Consider the following 16,110-nt stretch of genomic DNA (forward strand, 5'->3'; position numbering starts at 1 on the left):
TTTCCCTAAGTTAAATCAGTTTATGAGTTCTGAGTTTGTGTTATTGTGTTCTTATTCTTTCGTGAATTTTCGGTGTCTCAAGACCAGTTCTGCCATCCTACAATATTATTTACAAATACGAGCAAGCGAAGCAGAGTTTGTCTAAATAGATGTGTATTTCACAAATTTCCAAATTTAATTTTCTTAAAAATAATATCACGTATGACAAAATTTTATTCTATATTTCTGATTCAGATTTATGTGGGAAATCACCCTTCTGTCGACTGTAGCATCAGTTTGAATATCTCCTGTATTTTATATTTTATATTCTACGCTTCTTTTTTGCAGGTGTTTTGCAATTATCCCTGTCATTTTCGTTACTATTCTTATTGGGACTGCTATTTTCAGGACGTGTCTTTTCTGGTGTTGGACACAATCCCAATTCAGGCAAGCTGCAAAAATAAAAAACACATTTAACTATGACATACTTATTACATTTGCCTTTTTTTATATTTAAAAAATTCAGTTACTAAATATGATTTTTACAATACATTTTTATCATGCAGTTTTAAGCAGAATCAAATGTGCAAATAAAATTTTATTTAACGTAATTTAACCGTTTATGACTTCATTGCAATCCGTTGTTTTTCGTTTCAACGAAATTATAATAAATAATAAATTCACAGTTCACGCCTTCCACAATTTATTATTCTATATATAATTCTTTTATATATAACAGAATTGTGAACAGAAAAATAAATAAGAAATGAAAAAGCATGTGCTACATAAACGAATACTATTATTGCTGTACATTACGTACAGTATGCACTACATTATATTGTATATGGAATAAAATTTTTGAAAAATAATTAATGAATAACTATACTATAAGTATATAAACAGTAACAAATGGTAAATATGCAGTTTAACGGCCTTGCCCTAAACGTGTCTTTTTTTCGGTTTTTTCACAAACGGCTTTATTTGTGCCTCGATAAGAAATATAGATCGAGGCAGCTTGAAAAAGTTACTAGTTTTTTAACAAAAAAACAAAATTGTTAAAAACTGCCGAATTCATGAGTCGATCCGTATGATTTTTGAACATGTTGTAGAGGACGAGATTCTGAACACCTTTTATATGAACAATAATTGCCGCTTGGCTTTAATTTCCGAGATATTTGCAAAAATTGTTCACACTACTACATTGATTCCGTCTGTACGTGTGCCGTGACGTGTCAGCCGCTAAACTGCATATTTACCTAACAAGCATAGAGACTAGCGAATTTCATTAAAAGTAATATGAAGTTACAAGCATACTACTTAAGAGAATATTAGATCAGACTAAATTATGAATGAGTAATTAATTTAATAACAAACAAAAGATACTTGTATGCATGTACAAGATAATACCAAAATCGTAATATAACCGGAAAGGGTGTAATTTCTTGTGTAAAAATAAATCACAGATATACAGTGTGTCACAGCCAAAATGATACATCACATATGAAAATACGTTTCATTCGAAAAAAGAAGTTTGAGGTGTAAAAGAGCCAACGCCGACGGTTGAACTCCGGCAATCGGCGACTTTGTATCCGCGATCGCTCTGGATCGTTCCATGACGATCGAGAAATCGAGGAGAGGACGACCACATGCGTATCTAAAGTCAGTTCATTGTCGACTCTCGACCGAGTAACAAATCGACGGGTGACGAATAAACTTTTTGGGACGAAAAGACCTTTTACCAATTTTAACTCGAATCTCTTCAGTTCCCCGAAGCACATCTCCTACAATTCAGAAGTAGGATAAGCCCCCGCGACCGTGTGTCGAGATTTGAGAATTTTTCTTTTCCCTTTTGGAATTCCTACATTACGTGAAGTTTTTGTGTCCCACGTCCATAGTGGTGTTTGAAACTGTCTAACGTTACGTGAAGATTTTGTGTATCACGTGCATTAGTGTTTGGAACTGTACAATTGTCTTGATTATCGCGTGTGATAATTTGCGTTGTGGCTAGAAACATAAATGAATCAAGATGCTAGAAAACAAGGACACTTTGTATCACCGTCTCAAAGCTGAAGTCCCTACTCCGTGCACGGAACTTTCCGATTGGTGGAACCAAGTAAGAGCTGATCGTTCGACTATTAGCGAGAGATCCGAATTTAACAGACAACGTGAACAAACTTATAGACAAACTATGCCAATCATACACTGAAGTAAGTGAAGAACATTCTGAAAGTCGCTTAACAGTTTTAGATGCGACACCTGCAGAGTCCAGTCTGAGAAATCTGACAGATACAACTCATGAACAAGAAGAAGGGAATGAAGAACGCTTCAGGAATACCTCACTAGACGTCAGCGGAATAGTGTGCACAACCCCGACAGAAGGGCCGATAAGCAGACGAAAATTATTCAGCGAGAGAAAGCTCTATAGGAACACAAGAGAGACACCGATGCCAAGGTCAGAAATATCCGACTCAACTAGCAAAGCCAGTAACATAAACGTAATAGTAGAGGTGTTAAGCGAATTCTCCAGTGAGGACCAGGAATTCAGTGCCTGGAAACTGCAAGCGAAGTTGCTGCAGCAAATGTACGCACTTGACACAACACAATAAGAATGGTGATTACCTGGCATCTGCGGAGAAGAGCGTTAGACTGGTTTCAAACAAGACCTGAAAATATCAGGTTATCATTGGAACAAATTTTTGACTATTTGGGCCAATTGTTTGATCGTCGCCCCAATAGTTTGGAATTACGAAGAAAATTCGAGGCACGAGGAACAAGGAAGAAGCGTTCACAGACTACTTTCACGACAAAATCATCCTCACCGAGAATGCACATACCAACCAGGACGAACTCGTAGATCTAATAATCAATAGTATGCCGCGGATCTAAGGAACCAAGCCCGGATGCATTGCTTCGCAACACCCGAGGCAACACTGAACGCTTTTTCGAAGATGACCCTTCAAGACGCCGGAGATGAAGAGCGAGACGTTAGAAGGCCGAAATGGAAACCACGCAAAGACAGTTAAGGGGACCGTCGTGATGACATCCAATGTTTCAGTTGCCGCCAGAGAGAACACGTGGAAAAGGATTGACGCAGCGCAAAACGCGAGTGGGGGAGTTGCGTTAGGTGCGGCAGCAAGAAGCACCGGGCCTACAACTGTACACAGTCCACAAGAACACAGCAGTAAACACCACCAGAGCAGCAACGTGTTCTGCCAACAGCCTCTTCATCGTTAACGTAGATAACAGGTTTGGTACAACTGACCACACCGGACACACCGTTTGCGGTACCGGTCGGATTCACGACAGAAGGTAGCAATAGTACACCACGCGTTCATAATCTTCCCGCAATAATTGATTCGGGATCACCGGTCGCCTGATAAAGTCCTGATTCGTCCCCCCCGAATGTCGTGCGCCCGTTCAACCCAACGAACATCTGCTCTACGGGTTGAACTACGCAGTACTGACTGCCCAAGGAGTCTTCGAAAGAGAGGTAAAAATAAATGGTGCAAATGTGCGATTTAAATTTCTGGTTGTGCCGGATGAGACGATATCACGTATCCGATACTCCTAGGTCGAGATTACATATTGAATCCAATGATAAAGATTACGATAGACCGTAAATTTGAAATTCAGAACCTTCCATCAGAAGAACTAGCAGATATCGAGTGCGAAAAGCAGATTCTTAAAATCCAGTACATGGAACGTCTCGCCGCGGTCACTGACAAATTAAACATGAGCGTTGAATGCCCGAATATAACAGCCGAACTGGAAAAATTGTACACCCCAATGTACTGACCGCGAAGGTACCGTCGAGTTACCCTAAACTAAAAACCGAAAATCCGATTACTTTCCGTCCGTGCAGGTTAGTTTTCAGAGATAGGGGAAAGTTACGCTCAATACTAGATGATCCACTAGATAAGGAAATAATCCAAGATCTCGAGCATCGAGGAGAGACTTCGCACGCGTGTCTCGTGCCAATTCGTTGAAGACTCTCGACCGAGTAAGAGATCGACGTGTGACGAATAAACTTTTTGAGATAAGAAACCATTTATTAATTTTGACCCGAATACCTTCGGTTCCCCGAACCACGTTTCCTACACCTTAAACTGGACTAAGCAATAGTTTATATTTTAAATATACTTTATCGTTATTAAATTTAAAACCGTGTTCTTTGTGCTGTTCGTGTCGGTTCCTATTTCCTCCTTACCCCTCTCCTTACATATCTATATTTATTGTGTAATAATGGCGAAAGAAACGAACATTGTTTAACATAAAAGAAATGAAGTTACTATAATACAGTGCAGAAAACATCTCCATAAATATATTTATAATATATATCCGCCTCACTTTTTTCTGAAATCACCCTCAAACCTTTTTTTCGAATGAAACATATTTTCATATATTATGTACAATTTTAGCTGTGACTCGCTATATAATAAAGTATTTTTATAAAGAGATCTGCTTTCAAAAACATCAAGTTTGAAAATTTGTTAAGTTTTCTTCACTCCTCTAATCTGTTAAAAAAATCACAGATAAAAGTACCTTGGCCGTTGTCGACAAACGTCCAACGAATCTCATTGGCTGTCGACAAACGAATCACGGTGGCTTTGTGCCCGCGAAAACTCTTGATTGTTGTGAAACGATCGAGAGCGAAGTGCATCGAGAAGAAGGAGAAGTTTCCGCACACGTACAGTTTCCGAGTTCAATTTGTAAAAGACCTTTGAGTAAAACATGAGATCTGTGTGCAAAAATAAACCTTTTCAAGACAAAACACTTTTTAGTTTTTAACCAGTGTCCCTTCGGGTCATCCTGACCACAGCTTTTCTTATAAATCATACTTCGTAATACAAACTATCAATGCCAATTTACGATAATTTAATTTGTTGAACAAGACCTTTCCTGTAATATCAAGGACAAGATTATCAAAATCTTGAATACTACTATATTGAGTAAATTATTGAAACCTACAATACACGACTTTATAATTATTATATGTATATATTTTTATAATATAAATTATAACCCACACCGGTTATGAACATAAACACGATTAACGATTAACCAGATTTATTTTAATTGCAGGTAAACAACAAATTTTCAAACTCGATCGTACCGAGAAGGATTCCCATAAAAAAATTTTGTAGATAATTACCTTTCCGACTGTATTACGATTTAATCATAATGAAAGTGATAGTAATAATAATAATATAACAATAATATTAAAACAAATTTAACAACTAAATCTATATGTCTTAAAGAATACGTTTTACTTACGCCAATACATTTTCGTTTTCATTTTCTTGAACTCTTTCTGTATTTTGTACAGCATTCGTATTCGATGATATACCATTTTCTTTGCGTTGACTTTGCAAACCAAATTTTTGTACTTGTGACGAATATAGGTCTTTTGATGTAATTTGTGTTGGAGGAGCAATTCCATTCTTTTCATAATATTTTTTTATATCAACTGTAACACATTTTGTACAATTATACGTTTTGTATATTCCAACCAGATAATCCGCAAGTTCAAACATATTCGATCTTAGTGATATAACTATAAACTGTGCATTTTTTGTCCTTTCCTTGATATAATTTCCAACAATTGATACATTTTTAAAATCTAAGGCAGCATCTATTTCATCCATAAAATATAAAGGAGTTGGTTTATAATGATGCAATGCAAATACAAGAGCCAAAGAACTTAATGTTTTTTCTCCGCCACTAAGATTGCAAATATTTTTCCATGACTTTTTAGGAGGTCTTACACTAAAAGCAATTCCTTCGCTAAAGGGATCTAAAGAATCAACCAATTCTAACTCAGCATCACCTCCTAATGTAATCATTTGATACATCTCTTTCAATTTGTCAGTAATGATAGTAAAACCAGCAAGAAATTCTTGAATTCTACGACGTCTTGCTGTTTCATAAATTTCTCGCATATTGTTGCGCTCGGTTGTAATCTTTTCTAATTCGGCAGTACGTTTTAAATATAATGCATCTTTTTCTTTATATTCCGCAATAAGTTGCATGTTTGGAACTTCTGAAGGTAACTTTTTCTGAGCTTTCTGCAAATTAGCTACAAGACTTTTTTGATCTAATTCATTAAATTCCTCTTCTGTTAATTCTTTTAACTGTTCAACATCCTCTCCAGGTATTATTTGAAGTTTTAAATTAGCTATTTTTTTCGTAAACTGTGGAATTTTGTGACTTATCGCTTTAATTACAGCTCTATACTCCTTCAATTTTTGATCAAGGTCTATTTTCACAGCTTTCAGTTTGTCCTGCTTAGCCTGTAAAGCATTCAATTCTTCTTTAAGGGATGATAAAGCTTCATCCCTTTCTGAAAGAGATTCTGCGAGGCCTTCAAGTTGTTTTGAATATTCTTTTGCCTGCCCCTCCAACTCTTGTTTTTCCTTTTGAATATCACGAAGCCTTTGTTCGCAGGTATGTACATCATTTTCCAAGGAATCGATTCTTTGTTCAGTTTTCTTTACGTTTCTCTCAGCCGTTTTAATAGCAACTTGTAATCTGCATATTTCAGCTTTAGCTTTATCCATTTGCTTGCATATATTAGCTACCTTTTTTCGTTGATTTGTCACAGTACCCCCTGATAATACATCTATTTCCTTATTAATACGAATTACTTCCTTTTCAATAGTGTCTGAATTTTCTTTCATTTTGTCCAAAGTATTTTTAGTCCCACTCACTGCTGCCTCTAGCTTTTTAACTTTTTGCGGATTCGATTTTGAACCTGCGACTTTTTTTTCTTGAATCTTAAGTTGTTCCATCAATGATGGTTCTTGTTCTTTTAACGTCTTTACTTCGATATAAAACATTTCCTTCTTGACTGTCATATTGTTTATACTTACATTTAGAGTATGACACTGATTTTCTAATGATTGACACTTAGCTTTAAGTTGATTGCACTCTTCGTACGTTTTATCCAAATTTGACTGTAATGTTTCAACATCTACCTGTGATACTTCATTTTTCAAAACTCTTTGTCCCATTCTCCCCTTCAATACTGTTCTTCCACCTCCGCTCATTGTTCCGGATAGTTCAATTAATTCGCCTTTCAATGTAACTACTCGAAAACGTTTATTGCCATATGCAATGCGTGTCGCTTGATCTAAATCATTTGCCACTAACGTATCTTGTAATCCATAATAAAAAGCTGGTAATACTCTTTCATCCTCTACACGTATGAGATCAAACAACCTTGGAACATTCTCTGGAGTTTGTATTTTTTGTTTACACTTCCCCAGAAAACGCTGTTGTTTTTCTAACGGTATAAACGTTGCACGTCCAATATCGTTCTGCCGAAGGAATGTTATACATTCTTGCGCCGTTTCTACAGTATCGACTACAATATTATCCAGAGGTCCACAAGCAGTTGAGATTGCAACATCATATTTGCCATCTATAGCACCGAGATCTCCCTAAACAGAAAAAAATTAATGATATAATCATATATTTCAAATATGTAAATTATTTCGTATAAATTATATAATTTTTATATTTATCAATGAATTTTTTTAAATAATTTTTAAGTAGCTTTTCAAATATACTATTGTCAATATATTCATTAACATATTATTAATATTAAGCAAATACATCATAACTAGTTCAAAAAACTATTTATCATTCATCATAATCCAAAGACATTAATTTCGTCTTTTTAATTTTACAATAGTATTGTCAATATAAAAAGATGGTTCTCATAATATTATGTAATAACTAATAAATTTAATATGCTACTGCTTTTCTTTCTTCTTCCTTTTTTATCAAAAGCATTTTATTTTCATTTAATCTAAACATCCCAAAATATAGCCATTCCATTATTTCTGTTATTATAATCATATATAGTTAACTATAAATTGTGAGCAACTAAACAAATGTTTAGCTACAATTTTATAGATGTTACTTTTAACGAGTGTAAGTATAATAAACATTGAAACAGTAATATTATTAACATTATTACAATTATGATCATAATACAAACGTAACATATATCATGATATTTTCGACAAGGACGATTTTTCCTCGAATATTAAAATCTTGGAAAGCAACCTTAAAAATAAAATTTTATGTTATACCTTTGTATTATTACTTTCTCTATCGAATATTTGAAATGAGAAAAAATAAAATAAAAAATACTGTATAATATTTTTAGCCTTAAAGGTCGTAATTGTAAATGTGAAAAGCCGAGTTCGTGGACACGCTAGGGTCGTTTCTCGAAAAGGGGCGACAATAAACGACCTCGGGTTCGACTCGAGCCGATATTTGGAGTGCGTGCAGAAGGTTGCGTGAACGCGTGCAAGGTTGTACGGACGGGATATTTATAACAGTGTCGAGTGCGAGTAATGAGCGAAAATTCAGAAATGCGTCCGAATGTTTGAAGAACCTGGCCTACCGAGGGCGAGATTTTGTGAGAAAGGCGTGACTGACGAAGAAAGCTTGAGAACGAAAGAAGACGGAGTGCAAGGATAACCCTTTTGCTACGGTCGATTTCTCTGCCGCGACACTCCCGCAGAACGAGTCGCTGCGCCAGAAATGTGCACGGTGCTCTAGAAAGATCGGCAGTGGCTGCCTATCATTTTAACCCTTTGCGGCCCTATATCGAGCGTCACTCGACACAGCATTTCGTTCCAGCAAGTCCTATGTCGAGCGTCACTTGCCACAGCGTTTAACACATTGAGTGCTACGTAAGTCCCTGGGGACTGATAGTGAACTTTCCGTTCAGGCGGCGTCAGTCCCTAGGGACTGACAGTAGACTTTTCGTTTGGACAACAGTCCCTGGGGACTGATAGTGAACTTTCCGTTCAGGCGGTGTCAGTCCCTAGGGACTGACAGTAGACTTTTCGTTTGGACAGCGTGAATTCTAGGGACTGACAGCGAACTTTTCGTTTGGTCGACATCGGTGCGTGAGCCTGGCATTGTCAAGGGTTAAATTATCAATGACAATTAATATATTGTAAAAATTTAATTCCCTCTACTAAAGTAAATCTTTACACTTCCGTGGCTTCTTCCGACTGATCGTCTCTTGGTGATCGCCTTTTTGCCTTTCTGGCATTCCCCATCCCATTATCTTCTGTTTATAATTTGTACATTTGTGCATTGGCTGTACCATTCTCACAGTCCAAACGACAAAATGAAACAAAGTAATCTTCTGCTCATACTTTTCAGTATACTTGAGCGTTCGGCATCAAGTGCACACTCGCTACCGCCTGAGCGGAAAGTACAGCAAAATCGGCACCGTACTCAACGTGTTAAGATAAGAGAAAACTCTTTTTCTGGGGATTGGAAGCGTCTATTGTTAATGCTTTTATTTTGTACAAAGCATCTATTGTTAATTCAAGCAATCAGAAGATCTTCCACAAAAAGTTTAGAGAACTTTTGCTTAGACTTGCTGGAGACTTGCGTGTAACAACAAAAACAGGACGACCATCATCCAGTGACAAGGAACAGCGAGTAGATGGAACATTACATATAATTACACTGCATCTGCAGCGTAAACACAAAGATTGCACAGTATGTTCAAATCGAATGTTCCTGGTGGCAGAAGAAAGACTACATATATATGCGAAACCTGCGGCAGAAAATCGGTGGTTGGTAAGTGGTAAATTATAAGCTGTGAACAATAAAAAATAATGTTTATAAAATCTTAAGCTATTATTTTATACATCCATTCATAAGTATGTTGCGTTAGTAAGCTCAAAAATGTTTTCCAGAATAAACGGTACTAAGTGGATGAGCGACTGACGAAATCTGTCCGGACCGCAAAGGGTTAAAGAGTGGGATAAACTCTGTTAAAAAATACTAAATCTAAATAAAGGTAAACAAATTTAAAAAATAACGAAGTATACTTTTGTGTACGCGGTATAATCTTAAACATTAAACGTCACGTCGGTCCCTAGGGACCGGCGCTAGAATTTCCGTTCAGGTCTCGCCGGTCCATACGGCCCGAAAGGGCCCGCATGACGGCTGACTGGTGTGAACGGAACGGCACGTAAAACCGGCGTGGCGTTTAACGTGTTAAGCAAAGCGACTTATAGGCGTCCAGAGTATGTCAATAGTATTTTATGGAGAGCGACTATAGTCGACTGCAGTACGTCAGTAGCATTTTATGGAGAACGACTATAGTCGCCCGTAGTAACGAAAGTGTTAAAAGAAGGATACAAGGACACGTACGAGTCAGTTACAGATTAGTTGTGAAACAGCTGAAAAAGAATTGCAGTCGTAAGAATTGTAATAAGTCGTAGAATAGCCGTAGTGATAGTCGTAGAAGAGATTCTCAATGGAGATTAAGCGGAGGAATCAGCGTACACTCAATGTTTGCATGTACGCAATTCTGTATACACATGTACAATAAATATAGTTTAGTCAATGACATACTAGTATTATGCGTTCGAGAAGAGATGACACAGTGTGTTTACATCTTCACAACTGACTGACTCCGTTGACACTTTCTCGATCACAGGCAGTGACCGCTAGAGGGCACCGGTTGTGGTCATCTTGAGTTCCCGGTGCTTCCCCATCGCGGTAAGAATGGCCACCGTGGGGATTTTAGCAGATAAAAATTCTACATAACCTCGTCCCCTCCACCAGGGAGTGCGGTATCTTTTGAAGATTTCCCCCACGTAAAACAAAAGAAAAGAAAAGAAAAAAAAAAGGCAGTAACGTCTATTAGTCGAAGGGTAACGAAGATTGTCAGTGGGCCGTAGTAAGACTGAGTAGGATAAAATATGACAGTATCGATCTTACTTTTCTGTTTTTTAATAACTTCAAAGACTATGCCGATGCTGCCATATCCTATTTCACTCGATCCCACTATGGCCTGCCGAGGATCTTTATTACCATCTTCGGTCAATAGAGGTCACTGCCTGTGATCGAGAGTCTCAGCGGAGTCAGTCAGGATGTAAACACGCTGTGCCATACCTTCTCGAACGCATAATAGCAGTTTTGTTCAAACCTCACCACCTTGATCCCTACAATGCTAAATATTACTTGATAAACATTTCAAAATATATTTGTACTCATTTTTTAAAATTCATACTATCATTTCTATGATAAGGACATATACAAATTTTATTGCATTTTGTTTATATTTTTATCCTATATGAATATTTTCGCCAGAAATAAGTAGCGATAGTCAATAATACGGGGTACTAAGTTGATAACATCAGAGTTATGATAGTGATCCCAAACAGTTGCGGAGGTCCTAAATATGTATACAGTGAGTGTTACTATGTCATAAAAGATCATCAATAGAGTAACAAAATTATTAATTACAAAAAACGCTTCCAAAACGGATAGAAATTCAAATATTCTAATGAAAATAACCAAATATCCAAACAAATTCTATCGAACCTAGAACCTCATATGTAAACACTACAAAACAAGAGTATATCCCAACTCAAGATCAAATTATAACCCTGCAAGCAGTTAACAATATTACTATCAAAGAATTATGCTCGTGCGGTTGGAAATATAGGAACGCTATAAAATTCTTGTCAAAAAGATAGCTGCGAAAAAATATTGAGAAATTATTAGAGTCTAGAAATTACTTTACTGAACTTGAGCTAAAATGAATCAGTCCATTTTAGGGTAAGTACTGGGAAATTAAGTACAATAAATGTAACAATCTGCAGCAGTAGACTGACAACTCCATACTTAGAATGCGAACCATTGCAAGACCTTTGCGACAGCGACCATTTTCCAATGAATGTTACCTATGAAAATACCACCCTCCCCTATAAAACAAATCTACCCATAAATGGAACTTAAAAAAAAATAGATTAATATAATTATAGAGAACAATAATAACTAATTCACTTCAAGAAGTTTCAAATTAGGAAATCGATCCATCCAATATCAATTAAGGGGGTCTTTTGGTCTAGCAGTGCAAAAAAAAGTACTTTTTAGGCAACTTTTTCTGAATAGGCCATAAAAGTTATTAATGCAGATTGTTTTGACACTTATTGATATGTATTTTGAGAGCATTCCAAATTTTGAAGTCTATTAGTTAACTACAAATCGAGTTATCTGCATCTAAAACAGGTCAGGGAGTTGAATCTGCCATCATCAAGAATAACACAATAGTAAATACTATCTCTCAACGGCCACATCCATTTTCATAGTAGAAGGCTATGCTACAAGTCAATCAAGAACATGTGGAAATAATAAAAGAATCATTTTATGTTCACTGTTTGACCTCGCATTATCTTTTATAAAAGTTAAAAAGTAGCAAAATCCTAAAGATCATAATTTTTTATATTTATGGTCAATGAATACGATCACTATAAATTAGTTACTCCCATAAAGTTTGAATGAAATTTTGTAATACAAATCGCAAAATTCTAATTTATCTATATTAAAAGAACATCAAATTATAAATCAAAATAATTTAATTTTTATACACATATTAATTTATTGTTTCAATGTGATCATCAATTACGGTCGATAGTTGTTTTATATTGAATAAAAAGTTTTCTAAAAATCGACAATAATTTTATACCGGCAATATGTTTTATAAGCAATATGTTTCTAACAAGGGAACATATCCAACTCACACACATCGAATTTGATGAAACGGTATCTACCGTAATTGTAAGTTTTCATGATCTATATATATCACCTTTGAATGGCATACAATTGTAAATTTTATGCTTCTACAAAAAGTAAAGCATGTATTCGCCGAAGTTAAATACGGCAGGCGAGAAATTCATACAAAATCTAAATTTCACGTTTTTGTAATGTAAACTTTTACTAATAAAGACGACAAGTATTTTAAAATTTAAATACAAAAATGTGATATTTTTACTTTATTAAAGCTTACTAAAACATATAGGTTTTTAGTAGGCTTTTCATTAGCTACTTTTTTCAACATTCTTACTCTATGAAATATATTAATACAATTTAATTACTTAAATAGAAAATATGTAAACTAAATATACTTTATGTATTTATTATATTATTTCATATATAAAAAATGTTAATTTACATACCAATCTGCCAAATACACCAGGAATTCTACCTTCCGTCTTTTCTCTTATTAAACTATCTATAATTTTATTCCTTGATTTATTTGCTTGCATTGCAAACTTTTTTTCCTGAAATGAAATTCTCATTCCTTTTAACTTTGAAATCATTTCAATTTCCATTGCTTTCGTTACTTGCAATTCTTTTTGTGCTTTTACCAATTCTTCTACTTTGTGCGGAATTTGGTTTTCTAAATTTTGTAGTTCTTCATTTCGTTTTATTAAATTATTCGTTGAAAATTCTAAATCATGTTTCACTTTCTCCAATTTCTCTTTTTCAATTGATTCTATAGAAGTATACAACTTTAATTCAGATTGGGCAATATCAAATGCTGCTTGTGCTTGGTCAACATCTTTTCTTAAAATTATTAACTTCTTTTCAAGTTCAGAACGTTCATTCAACAATGGCGCAGTTTCCTTACTAAGTTCAGCCATCAATTTTTCTAATTGTGCTTCTTCTTTTTCTTTATTTTTCATGTTCAGCTCAACTAACTCCTCACATTCCTGAATATCTTTTATATTCTTTTCTGGTACTTTAGACAGTTCTTCTAATTTAGATTTCTCCTACAAAGAGCACTTAAGTATTAATATATTAAAATTAATAAAGTAGTTGTCCTAACTCTCTGTATAAAAATAATAAAATAAATTTTACACTCTTTAAAGATGAAATATTAGCCTTTCTTCTTTTATTTGTTTCCACTAATTCGGCATGAAGAGATTCATCAAGTTTTCGTATTTTATCATATTTTCCTGTGATTATATTCTTTTCCTTCTCTAGATCATCCCATACTGCACTTTTCTCTTTAATTATTTTATTCTTTTCCTTCATATCATCAGAAATTTCTTTCATTTTGTTTTCAAGTTCTGACATATCCTTATCCAATTCCTCGATTTTATTCTCCTGATCTGCAAGTTCTCGTGTCGCAATAAATCTGCCGAAAAAATTTTTGGTAAGATACATATGTGATAACATTTCAAAAATAAAATAATTACCTTTCATAAGAATAAAGTTGATGTTCTATTTTTGTAATTGTATTTTCCAACTGTAAGTATCGAATAGCTTCTTGCATGGGTTCCTCTAAAGCTGCTTTGTCCTTTTCAACAATTTTAAGACGATTTAACTTTTCAACTCTATTTTCCGACAAAAGCTCTACCTTATCTGACAGTTTTTCTAATGGCTCTTTATAGCAAACTGTTCCAATTATATCTTCTAAAAACTCAAGCATACCAGTATCATTTTCATTTTGGCCTTTAGGTTTCATCATTGCTATTTGTTCAACTTCACCCTGTGATTATAATGTAATATAAATGCACATGAAGTTACAAAAAAATATCTTTAATAAACAATGTAGTACATACCTGTAAAATTAAAAAACGGTTGTGATCTAAATCTACACCATAGGATCTTAAAAGTTTTGCAATTTCCTTGAACTGTACCCGCTTTTTGTTTAATTCATAATGGGATGAATTATCTTTAAATGCTGTTCTTGATATAATAAATTCACTATTTGGCACAATGTCATAATCTGCATCTTGCTAAAATAATATTTCCAATTTAAAGAACTTATTTAAGAATGATTTATATATAAACATAATTTTTTTAATAGATAACATACTTTATCAATTATTTGTTGAAAATATACAGATACAGTACAACTATTAATATTTTCATGTTCATTTGAATTATGTATTAAAACTGATACTTTCTTTGAACGAATCTTTGTAGCTCTATAACCAAAGACAAATAACATTGAATCTATAACATTACTTTTACCACTGCCATTTGGACCAACAATAGCTGAAAAACACTATAAAGAAAAATGCTAATAAATATCAATTTATCATTGTATTTTTTTTAATTTAGTAATCTTGCTTTTGTACCTTATGAAATGGTCCAACAATTTGTGTACCTCTATAACTTTTAAAATTTTCATTAACAATCTTGGTTATCATTAGTCTAGGACCATTAATGTCAACACTATTAAATGTTTTGAGAGGCGGTGGTATGTAAATATCATCATCTACCTGTATACCACCTTCTACATCTGCGTGTAAAACAATATCTTCATCAATTTCCATATCACAAACATCCATATTAGTTCCATTTTCTTTGGCCATTGTATTCATCAATATGTAGTATATTTGTCATTCACAACATTAAATCTATATTACAAAATATAAACTTATATAGTATAGCATCAACTGTTTAGAGGTTAGAAATACATTAATATTTAATTGATAAAAAGGTATATTACTATTGATTATATATTTTCCTCAAATTAACATATTATCTCAAATAAAATAAATAACTTATTATGTGAGAAAGCAATACAGAAAATAATTTATGTTCTATTTTCATTGAATATTATATTAAATTTAGAACTTACGTTTAATAATGCACAGAAATTACAAATACATTTGTTAAATCAAATTTTAATTTACATTAGTATACATTTCATTATTATTTTATTTTTAAATATGTTTATCAACAATGTGTGTTTAAAATAGTACATAAACTAGTTCTGAAACTAATGAAAGGGCAACGTACTAAATTCAAATTTAAATTGTAATAACGCCACAGGGTTGCCAGGTTCAATGCTATATTTCAACGATTGGCTACATTCTCATGTCAGATTCGATATTACATTAAAGCGATTGGCTAAAACTGCCGTGGTGTCACCGATTGAAGAAAACTGTAATCGTTGCCACTAAATCATAACATAACCAAAATTCAAACCTAATCATATTTATATCAAACATTGAAGAAACACAATGAATACCGTAAACCTTTATCTTACGCACAGTATGCCACGTTTCGTACAGACATGACGTGGCATCAGAATCGGCCTCAGATCGCGTCGTTTAGGGACAGGACGTGATCCCTACCAGTTCCACCTTTCAATTCCGTTCCAACCAATGGCAGAGAAACTGAATCGAAACATAGCATTGAACCTGGCAATCGTTTATGCTAATGTACTAATTTTAATATATCAATCTTTTATCAGAGAGATATAAGAATATTTTAAGTTATAAAAAAACTTACTTATATTATAAATGTATACGTACATATAATTATATAATATAATTTTAA

At 34.2% G+C, this 16,110-nt stretch overlaps 1 protein-coding gene across 1 annotated transcript; it reads right to left on the reverse strand.

Moving 5' to 3' along the window:
* Nucleotides 1–67: 67 nt before the first annotated feature.
* On the reverse strand, nt 68–15,146 carry glu (structural maintenance of chromosomes 4-like protein gluon). The gene is made up of 8 exons (XM_017898166.1): nt 14,901–15,146; nt 14,636–14,827; nt 14,379–14,555; nt 14,013–14,305; nt 13,672–13,951; nt 12,987–13,583; nt 5,254–7,418; nt 68–431 (listed from the first exon to the last, which is right to left on the reverse strand). Exons 1-8 carry the CDS (start codon nt 15,144–15,146, stop codon nt 302–304), a joined length of 4,080 nt encoding a protein of 1,359 aa, XP_017753655.1. The 3' UTR covers nt 68–301.
* Between the last annotated feature and the right edge of the window lie 964 nt (nt 15,147–16,110).

The sequence above is a fragment of the Eufriesea mexicana genome, unplaced genomic scaffold, assembly GCF_001483705.2.
Source record: "Eufriesea mexicana isolate 0111107269 unplaced genomic scaffold, ASM148370v2 scaffold620, whole genome shotgun sequence".
NCBI classification, from domain to species: Eukaryota; Metazoa; Arthropoda; class Insecta; order Hymenoptera; family Apidae; genus Eufriesea; species Eufriesea mexicana.